This window comes from Chiroxiphia lanceolata, chromosome 3, assembly GCF_009829145.1.
Source record: "Chiroxiphia lanceolata isolate bChiLan1 chromosome 3, bChiLan1.pri, whole genome shotgun sequence".
NCBI classification, from domain to species: Eukaryota; Metazoa; Chordata; class Aves; order Passeriformes; family Pipridae; genus Chiroxiphia; species Chiroxiphia lanceolata.
Window position 1 is genome coordinate 58103903 of NC_045639.1, and position 18292 is coordinate 58122194.

General features: G+C 37.8%; 1 protein-coding gene across 13 annotated transcripts in view; it reads left to right on the forward strand.

The window, feature by feature from the left end:
- MAP7 (microtubule associated protein 7) overlaps positions 1–18292 on the forward strand; it is a 115509-nt gene that overhangs the window by 76855 nt on the left and 20362 nt on the right. For 7 of the 13 annotated variants that reach the window (XM_032682050.1, XM_032682052.1, XM_032682043.1 and 4 more), the window contains exons 4-9: positions 3625–3788; positions 4588–4699; positions 5565–5651; positions 8014–8124; positions 13234–13347; positions 16663–16811. In XM_032682050.1, the coding sequence (XP_032537941.1) occupies positions 3625–3788; positions 4588–4699; positions 5565–5651; positions 8014–8124; positions 13234–13347; positions 16663–16811 (737 nt within the window). The remainder of the gene's footprint in view (positions 1–3624; positions 3789–4587; positions 4700–5564; positions 5652–8013; positions 8125–13233; positions 13348–16662; positions 16812–18292) is intronic. The other 6 variants (XM_032682056.1, XM_032682053.1, XM_032682051.1 and 3 more) reach the window with 4 other exon arrangements.

Here is an 18292-nt window from a genome sequence, read left to right on the forward strand (position 1 = left end):
ATTGTAAGCAGATTTCAAGCACAAAGGATCACAGGATCTGTGGAAGTCTTGTTGCTCACAGCAGTGGCTCATCTTGATATGATCATTAGATTCTGGAAGTGACTATTAAGTAAAAGCCAAGATGCTGCAGCTAGATGGGCTTTCATTATATGTATATGCTATTATGCTTCTTAGATACTCTTAGCTTTTTCAAAGAGAATGGATTCTTCAAAACTTCTGGAAAATGGTTTGATTGAATTCCAGTTTTGAACAACTGCATTGTTTTGGTTATGTAGTGTGTTCAGGGTCTATGTAACATGGTGTATGCGCTGGGGCTTTTTGGGGTTTGGGTTTTTTTGTGTGGTAGGTTGGTTTGTTTTGATTTTTTTTTTTTTAAATTCATTTTTATACCACTATGGTGACAGGATGCTGTAAGAGTCTAGAGCATTCCCTTTGTGAAGGCAGGTCTAACTTAGACTACAAACTTGTGTTGCATAAGGGAACAATCTAGTTCCTCTCTTGAATGCCTGATTAGGGAAGCTAAAGCTTTTAACAAAGATAAAATTATACAAATTTTGCTTGCAATAAATGAAGTAGACTGCTAATTTCCTTTTAAGAGGAGGACAGAAGCTCTGCTTCTGTATGTATCTGTTCAATACTGTCCACAGAACTGAAACAAACTCTCTAAACATTTCCACATGAGAAATGAAACAAAACAGTAGCCTTCAATAGGACACAATTCTGGAGACGATAACAAGCTTCACAGGAAGTAATTATAAGGAAAGAACAGGCGAGAGTAATATCCTCAAGGAATGGCATTTAACAGTTATTTAACATTACCGCAGTTTAGCACAAATAAACAATTATTTTAATTATTTTATTATTTTAATCAAGTATTCAGGAGAAAGCAGTAGTTACCATGGAATGTTTGCAGTTCAGAATTCAAAGATTAAGGATACTCTTTATTCTTCCCAATAAACAGAAGCTCTTTAGAAATGTCTTTTGCTACTTTTTAAGTGATATTTAGATGGTACTGAAGATAATAAGTATTTTTAATTTTTTTTATAAAGTAGTTGGTTGAAATTAACTGGGTTGCTGCTTTTAGAGGAAATTATCCTCATTTGCTGAAGAAAACAAGATAAATGCATGTAGAGTGGAAAGAACAGTACAATTCACTGATGTGGCTGCTTATTCTTGGGCTGACACTATTCTGAAGTCCAGCTGTGTAGAAGCTAATAGGAAGAGCAAGCTTTTGCAAAAATCACTGCCTTTCTGGTGACAGGCTGACAGTGGTTCTGCCCAAGGCATTGGGCAGAAAAGTTAAGTAGAAGGCAAAGACAAAAAGAGAGGATGGTACCTCAGAGGTGACATATCTTATTATACTTCAACTGTTCACGATGTAACTCAAATTGTTGAAAAAGGTGAGCTCAAACTGAGCCCTTTGCTCAGTCTTCTCTGTAGCTTAGTAATAGAAAGATGGCGTCACAGGTTGCCCAGAGAAGTTGTGGATGCCCCATCCCTGGAAGTGTTCAAGGCCAGGTTGGATGGAGCTCTGAGAAATCTGGTCTAGTGAAAGGTGTCTGTCCACAGCAGGGGGATTGGAACTAGATGATCTCTAAGGTCCCTTCCAACCCACACCACTCTATGGTTCTATGATCATGAGGGGTTATGTAGTTCCAGGAGAAAAGTAGGCCATAGTGAGAGTCACCTCTCTGTCCATACATTCTCTTGGTGAGCTCTTGCATCCCAAGAAGGGGCAACAGATGCATGTTTCTACTTTGCAAATTAGCCTTCCATTTGGAACAACGGTTCTGGCCCTATTTTGTTACACTGTAAGGCTTTAGTGACAAGAAGAAGCCTTTGCAGATTTTGATTGTCCTGGAAGCTGATTTTTCTGCCATTTTCTGCTATTTTCTCCCTTAATCTGTGGTTTACATTTCTCCTTCAACTCACTCTTAACTTTTTCTAGAAATCTTCTGCTGGCTGTTGCATTAGTATTTCACAGTTGCAGGTGTCACTTCTCACACCTGTTGTTATTAATTATCTAAGCAACTGTACCATTCCTTGTCGCTGTCATTATTCTAGCTATGATTGTTAAATTTCCTGCAAACATCTCGCTGAGCTTTCTTACCATGAGGGTGTTTTAAGGTTGGTTGTAACTGCTCAACAAACATCTCTGCTAGTTTGTATCCCACAGCAAAGCTAAACATGCTATCTGCTTTTGTCAACAAAGTATTTGACATCTGAAATGGTAGAGAGGGATTTTCTTAAGGGAGATAACTCTACAGCGTGAACTGGTCTACTCAGGGTAGAAATTTGCCATGAAATTGAGTATGCAAGTACATAAGGTTTAAAGTGGAATCCAAGTTATTTACTGAGTGGAATCATCCCATGAGTGAGGTGGGATTTATTTGAGTAGGCAAGAAGGTGCAAAAGAGCAATATGGTAATGAGTCCTATAAGAAGTGATTGCAATGTCTGCTCGGGACATGTAAAAGCATTTGGGTGTTTTGGCTTTGGTAGTGGTTGTGTCAAACAGCACAAATCTCTCTTCTAATTGAAGGCTGAAGTTGTTGTTCTAGAATAGATGGTTTTAAAAATAGGCTCTTTTTTCTTTCTTTCTCTTTTTTTCCTCAGATTTAATTTTTAAAAAAATCCCAAAACTCTCTCAGACTTGGAGAACTTCCTTACACTGCTGGTCTTGGAAATTCAAAAGCTTTTTGACACTGTTGTCGTGGCTCCATGTTTCTGCTGCATTAAGGTTTTATAATGTGGTTCTCAGTGATACTTGTGATCATCATATGCACTCCCACCTGTCAGTTCACAAAGATCCAGAGGTATCAAATGGCTGGGATTTTAGAAAACCAAGTAACACATTTTTTAGAACAAATAAATTTTTGGGACCCAAAGATTTCAAGACAGCAATGGGGAGAGATCCAGAGCATCGTTATGTTATTTGTTTCCTGTGGACTGAAGTTTGAGGCCATGTTCCAGATAATACCTTCAGGAAAATTCAGACCCTGATGGGGAGCAAAATCTGTCTTATTTAGTGCATCATGATTTGTCTGGATTAGCTCTTCTGAAACATGTTCAGAGCTGTGCAGCAGTGGAGTTATGTGAGAAATTAAAGTTCACCTTTAGACTGGCTTTTTTGGTGGGCAAGTTCTTTCCTCTGTTGGTACAGTCTGGATGCTAGAATTGTCATCTCAGCCCACTTCTATCATAAGGAATCTGTGTTTATCAGTAAAGGTGAAAGTGGTCATAGTTTTATCTTTTTTTTTTTTTTTCAGTAAAATATTACAGAGCATTATCGTGCCTTGTACAACAGAAGTTTGTTCACATAAACCTGACTTTAGTATTTAGGCATTTTAATTTCCAAAAATCCTTTTTTCCACTCAGAAACTATATGCTCAATAATTTAACTGTTGGTAATTCACAATACATAAATTGAGATTAAATGAAATGGATGTGTGGCCATTTTAATACATTAGGAGAGATTAGGAAATTATGTATGTTTGAAGAAAATTAGTTCAAAAGTTTTTTCATTCATTCAAAAGTTCTTCTGTTTAGCTTGGTTATTCAAAATGTGTTTAAGAGTGCGTTGCATATAGCATACCAATCCTTTTATTTCTGATTTTTCTCACAGCTGCAAGAGAAACCATCTGGTTAGAAAGAGAAGAGAGAGCCCGGCAACATTATGAAAAACATCTAGAGGAACGCAGAAAGAAACTGGAAGAGCAGAGACTGAAGGAAGAGAGAAGGCGAGCTGCTGTAGAGGAAAAGCGAAGGCAGAGAATAGAAGAAGATAAGGTGAGAATAAATGTCATGAAAACGCTTTTCAACTTGCTTTTACTATAAGATACAGTACTATCAAACTTTTTCTGTAGGAGTTGATATAAAGAATGCAACATGAGCCATAGCTAGTATGACAGAGTGTGCAAAAGGATTTTAAGTCTTACTTGCACAAGTCCCGCATCCTGCTTCTTTAAGTGCCTGTTATGAGTCAAATGCAGCGAAGTTGTTCATGCCTGGATTAGTGTATGGAACTGCACACACGCAGAAAAACACGAATTGGGATAGGTTTGTATGGTTACGTGTTAATTCCTAGCCATTCAGTACAACAGTAGCTGCATATTAATTGCCCTAACAAAACCTTTTAAAAAGTGAGTGGGTAATGAAATATGCTCTTGGCTGAATTGTCTCAGTTTATCTGGGAACTATGTGCAGTGTGATCCTGTGAAAGTCAGCTCATCCTTATGAGTTTTTTTTGTTTCTTCTCTCTCCCACTGTTCCAGTATTTAATAGGTGGGAAGTAGCACTAGGGTGTGTTTGTGTAGTGGCTGCCCTAACAGGGCCACTGTTTTTTCTCTGTAGTTCTGCAGTTCTCAAACAGATATTACCTTTTCAAAAATTCACTTAATTTTCAGATTCTAACTTATTTATGGATTAATTGCTGCTTAATCCTGTTCTGATGTGTATCTTAGTAGGCAGCACATAAGCTTAAACAATGCCTGCTTGGTTCTGTCTGTGGGGATGGAGGGTAGAAGTGTTGAGAAGATGAAGTGTAAAACCCAATAGTATCCAAATATATTATTCTACTGTACTTAAGGAACGACATGAAGCTGTTGTACGTCGCACAATGGAGAGAAGCCAGAAGCCAAAACAAAAGCAAAACAGATGGTCCTGGGGAGGAGCACTACATAACCGCATTAATAACCCAGGTAAAGAGGGAAGCTTGGTTTGCTAGCCAGTTTCCCTCCCCTGCCAGTTAACTGGAACTTATTTTGCTTCTGTTAAAAATTAAGAATGGTTCTGTGTATGTTGTTTTAAACTGTTTGCTCTTGATCTTATTATTGCTAAAAATGGCATGTTTCTGACATTCTTGTGTAGCAGAAAGATAACAAGGAGAAATATGAACAAAAGTTAAAGCTTGTTTCAGGAGTTGACTAATTATGTAACTATCTTGCTACAACTTCTTGCTTCTGCTGCTTTGCTGTTGTTTGTGTGTATATGTGGGTGTGCTTGTGCTGTGTCGATCTTGTGATATGAGCTACTGTGGCAAATGCTAGCTGTATGCCTCAAAAAATAGATCTGGTGGAAATGACCAAATACTGAGATTCAAATAGACACAAGGAAGAAAAGTTGTTCTTTGTAATAAGCTATCTGTGCCTTGTACAAATATTTTGGGAGATAGAAGTCCGCAAATTAAGTTTAAGTGAATTTTAGCTATATTTGGCTTTTTTCCCCAATTATCTTCTCTATCTTAATCTGCCAATCATTAATGTGTATATGCCTTGTTAAATATGAATCAAACCCCCATAAAGAGATCTTTTCCTTTATTTACCGCCAAAAAGTGGTACTTAAAGTTCTTTTCTTCCTATTCTAATTTCAGTGTGTCCAACCTTTTATCAGGGAAGAAAAAAGGAGTTGAGAAAAGAATGCTAATGCTCTGAAATGTTTATCATGTATAAGTTCAATAAACAGTTATTTTTCATAATAGGTTACTTTTTTGCTTAACTCTGTATAACTTATTTGATTTTTATTTTATTTTCTGTGAAAAATCATTGTCTTGCATTCTGTCCCTAGGTTATTTTTTTGAATCATCATTCACCTTTCTCGATTTAGCAGGCCTGGAGCACCATTTCAGATCTCAGGGTGGTGCTAGAAAACCTGGTACATAATGCTGTGGTTTTTTATTCCTTTACCCTTAGCTAGTTCCCAGGAAATGAGATCATCAGTAACTAAACCACCCTCATGTAGTTGCAATGCATGTTTAACATCATACTGATAGATTAGAACCGTTGTTAGTACCAGATTTTTTCATTACTATTTTTTTTTTCTAGAGAGTTACTACTGGCTGACTCTAAAGATTTGGCACAATTCACTGAAATGAAGCATAATATTCTGTCTACTGGAATTTAAGGAGACCCAATTTCAATATTTTGTTATTTTCTAAAACCCTTTTGGCATACTGCATACGCACAGGATTTACAATTATTTTGCACATGAACACAGACACATAACCAGCTGCATTGGCTGTTATGTTGCTCATGGGTATTTTAATTTTTTTTGCTGTTTTTTTTTTTTTTTAGAACAAAGCAGCAATTTTCTAGGCAATGGATTGCATTTGGCCTATTCTATATTTATAGGATTCATACTGCCAACACATATATGCAAATCCTCATGCTGAATGGCATTCATTTAAATGTGGTTCATTGACACGGGAAAGGTCGGCATGCCAAATAACAGAGGTGATTTTTAAAATTGTCATTTGTCTTCTTCAGATGCCAAATGCAGAAACTTTATGGCTGTACTGATGTACTATACAGTTTCTCAGGGATAAATTAAATATGAAATCAAAATCCCCATCCCATTCCCAGAAATATTGTTCTGTTCTCAGGAAGCCTGAGCATCCTGTCTCCACTAATGACTGACTCACACAGAACATTCTCCAATATACCCTATAGATCAACGTGGGATAAGTGTGCCAGCCTACAGAGGTCTTGTTCTTAGTTTCGACATCTACATTTCTCCTTTAAAAACTCATTTCTGAGTTTTATTCCCCTTCCAGTACCCAGTCTACCAGTTTTATACCCTCACTAAGTCATTCTAACATTAGACACAGTTAGCAAATAATCACATGGGGGTAGGGGAGAGTCTTTCTTCGGCCCAACCAGTTATGGTGAATCCTATATAGTTCATAGATCTGGAGAGAGTTAAGGTATTTTTCATATACTGTATTTCTGTGAAAATTTTTTTGTGTACAGTGTGTATACTCTAATCCACTAGGTCAGAACAGGTAAATACAATGTTGATGTACTTGTCATAAATAAACAATGGCTAATAGCATTTCAGCAACATCATCCTTAATTTTGTCAGTGCCCTGAATTTGTATCTTCTTCCAAAAAAGTATGCAGACATATTTTTGCACACACAGAATATGAATCAGCAGAGCAGTTAAACGTATGCTTAAGCCTCATTGCATTTCAGAATGGTTGAATGCTTTGCTGAGGGTCAGTACATGCTAAAATGTAAGCAAAAGCAGAATTGAATCTCAGCATGTTTTGAATGTCAGATTTCCAAATGGAAATTTGCAATGGAGAATGTGTAGTTGAGGTATGTAGCTCTTTTTTTTTTTTTCTCTGAAAGAGAAGAGAAAGGACATAGCTGACCTGTTCAGCTCATTCCTCCCCTTTTGCTATTGCTAGCAACCTTCCTGTCACACACATACTCGCAAAGTGTGTGCAATCTCTATTCTTGAAATAACCATCACCCCCTCAGTAGGGTGCAGATGCTGACTGCAGCACTTGTGCAGGCAAATGATTTGATACCGCTCTAAAGTGTAGAGAAAATAAAAGCAAATTATAAAGCTTTAGTATTACAGATGCCATGTATGTGCATTACAAGTGCCTTCCACAGAGACTGATTTTCTGTAATCTGCTAAATCTGTGTGCTGTTTTGGATTAACGCACTACAACTTCATTTTCAGCAGGTTGAAATGTGGTGGGCAGTTTAACACTTATATGTAACTATGGGATTTTTAACTAAATCTTTTAATTCCTTTTGTGCTTACCGTCACTTCCTTTGTGTACTGGTCTTCCATTAATCTTTCAGCATTGCACTGTCATGATATTGACTGTCTGCCTACTAACAGTGCCCTTTCAAATGTCACCTTTTACTGAGGTGCTGAAGTTTTTTTTAATGAATAACTTTGAGTTTCCAAGCACCTTGGTCGTTCCTTGAAGCTTTCTATTGTAAGTCATGAGCAAACTTTTTCTGAGAATATTGAACATCTTTAGATTGCAACCCACTGAATGATAATGAACAAAACATTTTACACATTTGAAGCTTAAATTGTTTTGTGCCCAGTCTTTGAGTCGCCTATGCAATGTCTTCTGAGAAATCCATTCTATTCTGAAAGTTCTTGTGGTAGAGCAGGAGTGACCTAGTCCTGTTTTCCTCTTCCCACTAGTGAGCTAGGAACTTGCACTATTGCATGTGAGCTGTCAATTAGCATTATCTCCATTTGTTTTAGATCGAGACAGGCGGTCTGTTTCAACAATGAACCTTTCGAAACATGTTGATCCAGTCATTAACAAGCGGCTCTCCTCCTCATCTGCAACATTACTAAATTCTCCAGACAGAGGTACAGTTTCAAAGAAAAAAAAACCTAAAAGAGCAGCAAGAAAGAATGTTCTATACTGATGTATTACTTTGCACATAAAACAAGCTTCTGAAGTCATTTTCTGTACTTCATCTAAGTGGTAGTGGAAAGACTTCAAATGTGACAAGTAAATGGTTGAACATTTTTTCCTGTGAGAACAAATAATTCTTTTTTAAAACAAGAGAACTTACCCTAACAATCCTGCTTTAGCAAATTATAAAAGCAGTGCTTCTGTCAGGTTTTTAGTAAATGAGGTAAAACTACTAAAGAATGCATCACTCCATAGTGCATGCAATCATGTGTGACCTTTTATTTACATTAGACCATTTTGTCATTGTTTTGTTTTCCTTTCTTTTTTGGTAGGAGTTCTTGAATATCTAAGAAGCATGAAGCTTTCAAGCAGTTACTTTATTAAAATTTCTGGTTATTTTATTACCTTTTTTTTTATTTTTATCGAAGAATTGTGGATGTTCTTCATATTGTCTGTTTATTGACTTTTTGTGTCCAGTTACTTTTCAGAGATTGCTTCATTTCAGTGTACATTTTTGGTGTTTACAAGTGTGCAAAAATGATAAACCATCAAGCTTTTAAAAATTAACATAGCTGAATTGCTGCCTCTGTTCTGAGGATTTATAAGATTGAAGCATTGAGCTTAAAAGTTTTATAAAAGAATCTCTCTTGTGTAACTTGTGCAAAGAGCCTTACAGAAAAGTACTTGGTAAGGATTTTTTTGTCCTCTACTGAGAATGAATTCTGTCCCATTTCAATCCAGAAAAATGCACGTTTTAAAAACAGATTTTTAAAATGGAATTTTGGTTGTGTTGCAAAACTGTTTGGTCGATGTCATTATTTGTGTGGCTTAAGTAAGGGCTGAGTGCATGTTTGAACGTGTGTATCTGGGTGATTTGGTGAGACATGTTCTTCCTAGTGGGCTAACCTAGTTGTACGTTCTGGTAACTTGTGAAAAACACAGCATTACATTAGGGAATCATTTATTCCAAATACATTAGGAAGTCATTTATTCCAAAACACCAATAATTTCTTGATCTAAATATTGAAATCCAGTCAGTTTAAACTTTATTAGCTTTTGAGGTGTGTATATTTTTTCCAGATGGTTGCTGGTCTTTGCCAGGGGATGCTTTTTTGATGAAGGGTCTTCGTGATATGAGCAGATGAACAGCAGCAGGCATTAAATATGAAGGATAGTCTCTTATGGATTGTAACCCATCCCATTATAGTTTCTGCCACTCATTTCAGGAGAAGTTAAACTGAATACTACGCAGTCTAGTGGTGAGGAAAGAGAAGGAGTATGGAAGTGACAGCTATATGTCAAAATATCGAGGCATTCTTTGCTTGGCATTTTCATTAAAACAGCTCAGAACTCTTCAGGAGCCCCTTGTGACTTTCATAGACTCCAAGACAGAAAGTAAATTCAAATGCTATAAATGCTCTTCCTTGTGCAAAGTCAGATACCTGAATCTAGTTGAGCCAGTGCCACTGGTCTCTCCAGTGACTTCAACTTCTTAAGGCAGGTGCTTAAAGGAAGGTCTAACTGTCTGCTCACCATTTCACCTTCCAGAGGGCACCCAATCACGCTTTGTTGGTAATACATACTCCTACATGCAAAACAGCAATCTAGAGATGAGGATGATAAGCTTACCTACTAAGTGGCTTATAGCTGCCAACCAGAACTTGTCATCTGTTAAGCAGCACCTTTTTATCATTTGAAGGACATTATTATTTTTTTGGCACATCGAAAGACAAAAGTTTTCATTAACTAATTGCCTTTTCAAGTATAAGATTGCTATATAGCTCTTTATCACAGTTGTACGGTTGGGCAGCTAGAACGGGCTTCTCATTATACTATCGTGTTGTTGTAGATAGTGACTAGTTGAAACTGTAACAAAACATGAATGCACACATTCAAGTGGAGAAAACTGTTATTGACCAATACGTTTTGGTAGCTGTGCTCTTTAAGGAGAGCTTAGCGAGAGGATAAGACTTTAGATGAGATACGAGTTACACACTTTTAGTTTTGCAAAACTTGCACCATACTTGACTCCCTCCCTGCAGTGATTTTTCTTTCAAGCAGATGGTCTCAATCACTGTATCACATTTTTCTACAACCTTTATAGAAGACATTCAAGGACTCCAGTATTGTTTCCTGGTGAAAGACCAGTTTTCTCCCATTTACTCCTTGTCGTATTTGTGTCTCTGTATAAGCAAACACCGTATTTATCAATGAGAGTCTCCTTTGTGGTGCTCATCAGCAGGCCTGTTAAATCCCTGCCTCCCATCTGTCCCTGCAACTAATCAGATGCTGCTGTTTGCTTACTTGCAATTTATTCTGCTGCTGCTAAGACAATTTTCCAATATTCAGGTTGTATATCCCAAAGACAAGTACAGGTAATTGTAATCAATTCACTTTTGCTAGCTCCCTGTGACTTTGTGTGTTTTCTAGTTACAAATTAGGTTATAAAGATCTTTAATCTGTTAAAAATAACCTGCATGTGGCTGGGGGTGGGGGTACTTGCTCGTACCAGCAACCCTATCATGAATGTGCTTCCTGTGTGGAAAAAAGGAGCAATAAAGGCTGAGAGAGTTGGGGTTGTTCAGCCTGGAGAAGAAAAGGCTCCAGGGAGACTTTATAGCAGCCTTCCAGTACCCAAAAGGGGAGCTGGAGAGGGACTTTTTACAAGGGCGTGTAGTGATAGGACCAAGGGTAATGGCTTCAGAATGAAAGAGACTAGGTTTGGGTTAGATATTAGGAAGAAAATCTTCACTTTAAGGGTGGTGAGACAGGTGGAACAGGTTGCCCAGAGAAGCTGTGGATGCCCTGTCACTGGAAGTGTTCAAGACCAGGCCGGATGGGACTTTGAGCAACTTGGTCTAGTGTAAGGTGTCCCTCCCCGTTTGTTGGTCTCTCTTAGCTCACTGTTGTGCATATCAGCCAGCTTGCTCCCAAACACTGCCTCAAAGTGCTTTGGTTGGATGCTGTGGACACATGATTGCTTCCAGTAGGTGATGTGGGTATAAACTCCCCTGTGTTAGGGGCAAAGAGAATTAAACCATACTCAGCTTTAGTGCAAGGGATGTGAGATAGGTGAGACATGGCAATTTAGTGTTTTGATTCATCAGTCTTTTAACTGTGTCCCCTTGAGACTACTTCATCTCTGGTGCCTCCTATGTAAGATAAGGCCTAGGGCTGGCCCAGAGAGCCATATTTACATTTACTTATCAACTGTTAGCAGCTGTACAGATGAACTCCAAGAAATGGATGGTATACATAGCACTGATGTACTAGCCTAAAATTTCAGAGATTGCTTCCTGGAGTTGTATGATCTCTGTTAAACTATAATAGAAGAGTTTCTCCAGACTCATCCATACTCATACATGTGAGCCTCACCTAGTAAAGACCACAAAAAAAGAATCTGTTGTCTTGCAACAGTAGCTTTAAACAGTGATCATACTGAGCATGGTGCCTGGAGATGAAATGAAGCAAAGACATTACCATTATTGCATCTAGTTTAATGGTAGTTCTGTGATTTTTTTCTTCATTGTTAAATTAGAAGCTTAATGATAATGTGTGTGCTGTAATGGAGGTCTCTGTAGGGTATTTTGTGTGTCTATATGATATGTACCATTGGAGAATGGAACCATTAATCACAAAAAGCTCTGGCAATAGTACGTTGTGTAAAAGGACAGTTATGCAGAGAGCCTGCTGTGTTTGAGAGTCCTATATTTCTATAGTAATGCCCCTTATTGAGTTAGCAGAATTTAGGGAGTGATTTGAGAAGTGCGAAACAGCACTGAGGGCAGATTAAGCAATTATATTTTCATAGGATGAGATTGAGATCAGCCCCTCCTTTCGTGGTGCTCAGCATGGAGTAGATTAAAGACAGATTCAGAGTTTATGGCTATTAAAAGTGATGGATGTCTACCTTTAAAAATGCAAATTAATGTCAAGTTTATTACAGCCAGTTACTTCAATGACTTTTAGAGACTGAGCCTCGTAAATTCAAGCTGCAAACACCAAACTAAGCCCAATGAGTCATGAGATGTAAGAAGACCTGATTTCACTTAAAACATCAAGATTATTGCAATATTGAAAACTTACCGTATAATGAACTGCTTTGGGAACTAGTTGAATATTTTGGTTTGTGATGCCCGTTTATAATACAATTTGTTGCATTGGAGTATCAAGGAAATATTTAATTCAATACAGAAAATAATTTGTAGGGCTCTTTTGGTTACTGCTTCACCATGATAAATGTTTACGTAGTATTTAAGTAAAATAAGTAAAGAAACATTACAAGACAAAAGGAATATATTGACAAGCTAAATTTGCTTTATGCAATACTGGGAAAAGTAAAGCAAGGGAGTGATTACAGCGAGGTCAACATGTAGTGTGTTTTCACAACAGACTAACAATGCATAAAGTTGACTCTTGTTTACTGTTCTACATGGAAAGTGGTCATTGGCAGGATATTTTGACAGAGAATTAATGATCAAATGTATTTACTGTATTCTGTGGCTTCACGTATTACTGAGACAACTGTAGCTGATGAGTTTTGCATCTGCAGTTGAGGTGCGCTGCCCTTTTGCAATGCTTTAATAAAACCTCTGACACAATTCTCTGTATAGTAGTAAGCAACCTTTGTTTTTTCTAGCTAGGCTGGCAGACTTTGGAAGGTGTTTTACTGTAACTAGAAAACTTGTATGTAGAAAGATTTTGGGACGTAAACATCTCTGAAATCTATATTTGGGAGTCTATGTATTAGTTGTTCCTAATATGGAATGTGATGTATGTGCAAAATATCAGTATTAATTTGATAACAAGTTGCCATAATGCCACAGGCAGTAGCAAAAATTAAATGTTCGGATATATGTGTTTCTATAGGAATTCTTCTGCTGAAATAGTGTAATAATAAAATGCAAAGCACTGAACTATTGTATGCTTTTGATCTCTGAAGGGCAGTTTTAAGATTTTGATGATATGCAGTAGTGAAGAAATAGTACTAATACTGCTACAGCATGTAATTATTTGTGAAGTGTTTGATCTAACATCTTGCTTGTATGGTGCATGTTCAGCTCGCCGTCTTCAGCTCAGTCCGTGGGAGAGCAGCATTGTAAGCAGGCTCCTGACGCCCACTCACTCATTCCTGGCCCGAAGTAAAAGCACAGCTGCATTGTCTGGAGATGCAGGTAATCCTTTAAGAACAGAAGCTTCATGTCTCAGACACTTTTTTCCAGTTTCCTTGACAGATGTTGTAAAGTCATTGATCTAATTATGAGTGTATGGTGGCATCCCAGAATGAGGTTGAATGTCCACAATTAGTTTGCTTGAAAGCTTGTTTATACAGTTGTTTGCTATGCCTCTTTCTCTTACCCCCTCTTTCTTAATTCCTTTTGCCTCTTCATCAGTGCAATAAATGAACACAGAACATGCAGGGCAACAACATCACACTGTCCATGGCTGTTTAAGGAAATGCACTCAATCTTGTAAACAGCTGATTCAGCACATCCACTGCTAAGGCTGTGAGCTGCTTGCTGCAAAGGAGTTTCACCCCCTACCAGGGCCCTTCCCACAGGGACCAAGTTAGACTTGTATAAAGATAGGCCCTGGTTACTGTGCATTTAATACATGTGAACTTAAATGTGCAGGTTTAGTCAGGTTGTAATAATTGTAAAGTTCTCTGCCAACCCCAGAACAGCTCCCTGATGTACTCACTGAGGGGACAATTAACGTGCAGAAATGTGATGATATTGCTAGGCGGTAACTGAAAGCCCAGGCAAAACTGTATTCCAAGGACAACTGGGGCATAGTTGCTTATCATGTATTTTAGACAGGTGACTGCTGCCTCTTCTTTTATCATAGGATGTTTTATAATCATCCACTGGGGACTTTACCATTACAAGAATATATTGCTGGACGTGCTGAATGTGTATGTCTAGGCAGGTCTTTCTTGTCTGATGTGGACAGGATTTTGATTCTAATTAAAGAACATAGAAGGTAAGAAGGAATAGAGATCTACTAAGATTACTTTTAAAGAAGCTTTCACTTAAGAACTCTTATAACTAATTAGGCTGCAGTACATTTCCACAGGGGTAGTGCTGTAGGAGCAAAAATGTGGATGATATTCTGCAAATAAGGGAATTAACAAGTGCAGAATTCCTTTTCACTCTTCACAAATAATACCTTGTAAAATTAATATTTAATGTCGTCTACCAAGGAGGATATTGGAAATTCAGCTCTTCATTAGGGAATACTTGAGAAGTTAGTGTCTTAATTTTATAAGAGGTTACTTTACTAGAGCAAGTGTGAAGCTTTTCATGACTGCTGATGTTTATTCTGCACAATGAGCTCTAAACTGAGTGGAATATTGAGAAAGACTACAAATATCAGGAAAGACTGGTTTGTCAGTCTAAGGCAATTCCCTGAAATACCTTCCCTGTGCTAACTGGAACTGTACCACCCAGAAGAATAATCCATCTGCTCATTGTTTTCCAGGTATTATTGCAGGTCTTATCCTGCAGCCCCTTCATGCGGGATGCTTCCTGGAGGTTAATGATCAGGTGATAACAGTGGCTCACAACTGTGCTCTGAGCACTCCACTCATCCCAGCCTTGCCATTGTTCTCTAGAAAATTATCCTGCCTTTTGGCTGTAAAGATAAATTACAATGCAAAAAATCCAAATTGAATTAAATATGGATTCATGTCCTTATATTTTAAGTGAGCTATTAGGGACATCCAGCAAAAGAGCACATCTAGATCTTTTTTTTAAATAAATCCTCCAGACCAAAATATTTTTTGAATAGCTCTCATAAAGCTCCTCTGAATAGATGTAATCCTGTTAGTATATGAATCACTGGGAGTATTTCCTAAAACATTGTTTGGCAACATCGCAAATGAAAATGAACTGCTTGTCTTTTAATACTTGCAAATGTCATCCATGGTGGTAACATCAGATAATCGGCATGGAGAAAGGGAATTGAATCACAGAGAGGAACCCCTTATATTATGCCACTACCTCCGATTTGCTTTAGATAACCTCAACCAAAACAAAAACACAAATAAAAATGCCTGGTTTTTTGTTTCTTACTTGTTTTAAAGTCAGTCATAATACCTTATTAAACATAAATCCCTATAAACTATAAGGCAGGCATGGGTGCCATTGCTGTAACACTTACATGAGACCCTCTTTATTCCTAATGTTAATCTCTTGGTGCAGGAGAATTTGCAGCATTAGTACTGTTAATTCTATGAGCTCTTCCTGTAACAGCAGCTGTACTGTTGTAAGACTGGAAGAATTAACTGTATGTGGAACTACCTTCTTTCAAGTGGGCTCAGAGGGATCTACAGGCAAGAAATATTGGTTTGTTTTTACCACAGAAACTGGGGATGTAAATTTCTCTTACTTGGAAAAACAAAAAGAGTAGGGAAGATATACAAGAGGCCCTATTTTTTCTTCAAGTAACATGCTGGATAATAGTTATGCTAAAACTCTATTAAATAACTAGAAGAGACTAACAGGAGCACACAGATAAAACTCTACAGTAATAACATAGTTTTTCCCAACCTTCTCCTTCGGTTAAATCAAGAGAAAGTCCCAGAACACTTTGCTGCAAGAAGTTCCCTATAATATGTTTTGAAGTGTTTCAATTCTCTTTGAAGATATTCTCAAAATACTGTATATCTGACACCTACTATTGTTAGGTGATCTTTTGGTCATAGTCTTTTTCCTTGTGCAACCAACAAAAACTGACATCCTGGTTACTCTAATATTAATTTCCAAGTTGATTTGTTGTTGTCAGCCTGCTTTTTTTAATGCGTAAAATAGTTTGCTGTTGAGAATGTATTTGAGACAGTTGTTATTCTCGCATTATCAAGAAATATAATGGGCTAAAATATTCCTAAAAAGAAGGATTTTTAAAAACACATCACTTGCTAAAAATCATAGACAGCAATTTCATTGATTTCCTAGGTGAAACCGTTTTGTATTGTTAATGTGTTTTGATCTTTGTGTGGATGTCTCCTTTAATTTTTCTTCACTTCCAATGCAATTAATAGGCATTCTGATTTTAGTTTGATTGCTTTCTATTCTGAATGTAATTGAAACTCATTTCAATGCATCTACTAAGCTAATCAGTTAGACCAGCCATTGTTTCCACTGCTTTTTCAGAACCATCAGTTGTATAAAAACTTAACAGGAAGACATCATTACTGTCTACTACTCAGTATTGTGGCATACTTCTTAATTTTTTTAAGGAAATTATTAGTTTACAAATGGAAAAATACATGAACACTTACTGAAATTGTATCATTACTGCATGTGTGGCCAAGCTAATATATCAAATGATGGTTCTGACTTAAGAATTAGTCACTTCTCTATGTATTAATATCTTCTCTCTTTTCTGTCTTTCTCTGTTGTTTCTGTTCCTGCTGGCTTTCCTCTGTCATTCTCCAATGCAACTCTGTTATTAAAACTAATAAATAACAAAACCAACCAACACCGTAGTTATCCCCGTTTGTCCCCGTTCAGCATCTTGCAGCCCCATCAGTCCTCTGTCCTACAAGGCCATGAACTGTAGGAATTCAGGAGACCGAGCAAAGCTTTACGCTTCTACTGATGCCGTTGGACGTAGGAGAACAACGCACCTTGCAGGGGTAAGTCTGCCAACTCTACATGAGCTTAGTGTCTCATACCATGACCACCTCATTGCATCGCTTGTAGCACTGGAACAGCTGCAGGGATACTTACTCCCCTCAGCGCTGTTCCCATCCCCTCCAGTTTGTATCACAGTTGGCTGGATTTTAACTGAAACATGCTATGTTATGTGGTGACATGGCCTGATTATGCACCAAAGAATCCATGTGGGAAAACACCAATGTTTTCCAAACACCCATGTTTGCAGAGCAGATGCCTTAGCTTCTCATGAGGCAGTCACAGTGAGTGTGCCCTGTACTCAAGTGGATTCTTTGCTGCGTTTTTAAGGCCCAAGGTGGTTTTGCAGCTTTTCCCTCAGTGGGGAACCTATTTTTCCCAGCAACCTGGTTTCACAAAGCCTGCAGAATTTCCTGTCTTCTGAGGCCTCTAAAAAATTCATCTGAGCCTCTAGAATAAAGAAGGGGGAATGCATGCACTCACACGTGCATACACAAGCACACAGAGCACTATCCCTTCATCTGTACTTTCTTAGGAGACCAGACTAGTAAACTTTTCCTCATTGAGAAGGAAGAGGTTGGTTCAGGAGCATGGTTTGTAAGCAGGTCAGTAGCCGTACTGTGACTGATCTGAGCTTTTCAGAAAAATCATAACAGTGTGATGCAGGCAGAACAAATTCATGTTGACTGTGCTCCATGCCAAAGGGATGCAGTCAGATCCAGTTCAGATATCATTAACCGAACCTGAGCAGTTATATTTTTCGTTGTACTCTATAACCTGAGTTTGTCCAGAATGTGAGAAGAGTGGAAGTCATTTCTGCAAATGATTGCGTAAGAGGTGCTTGCGTTTTAGTTCAGCCTGATGGGCAAAAGGTCAAGAGACAGTGCTGCTGTTGACATCCTTGTTGGAAGCAGTGGCATGAATCAAAGTAGCATGAATCATAGCCAGTCCTTAGTCTTTCAGGCAGATGATAGTATGTTGAAGTTCAGATCAGGCATAGCATTGGGATGTATCTGTAGAGAAATTTCATTGCATGGGCATAGTGCGTTGCAATCTCCAGGGCTATTGGTTTAATGCCTCTTCCTCTTGAGTCTCTCTCGTTGCAAGTGGTTTGGGTTTTGACTTTTTTTTTCCTAAATTAGAAAGAAGAGAGGTTGTTACTTTTTAATGGAGGAGATGATGTAAAAATGCTAATATAAGTGAATTAAGAGCTGTTTTCAGTAGCCTGTATGGTGTGGAGAATCTTTTATTCTTCTGTGAACTTCTGTAGGAATTCAGCTTTTTACTTTATTGATGTTAAGAAAAATTTTCTGATGGTCTGCTTTCAATACTAATAAAGTAGATCCAATAGAGAGTTCTTGCTAGCATTACATTTTCACTGTAATGCATTTATTCTGGTTGTGTATACTTTGATAACTCAGCGCATCATGTGCTCATTAAGTTGTTTTCAGCCTTTCTTTCCCAGTTGTGAACCTGGTTTTCA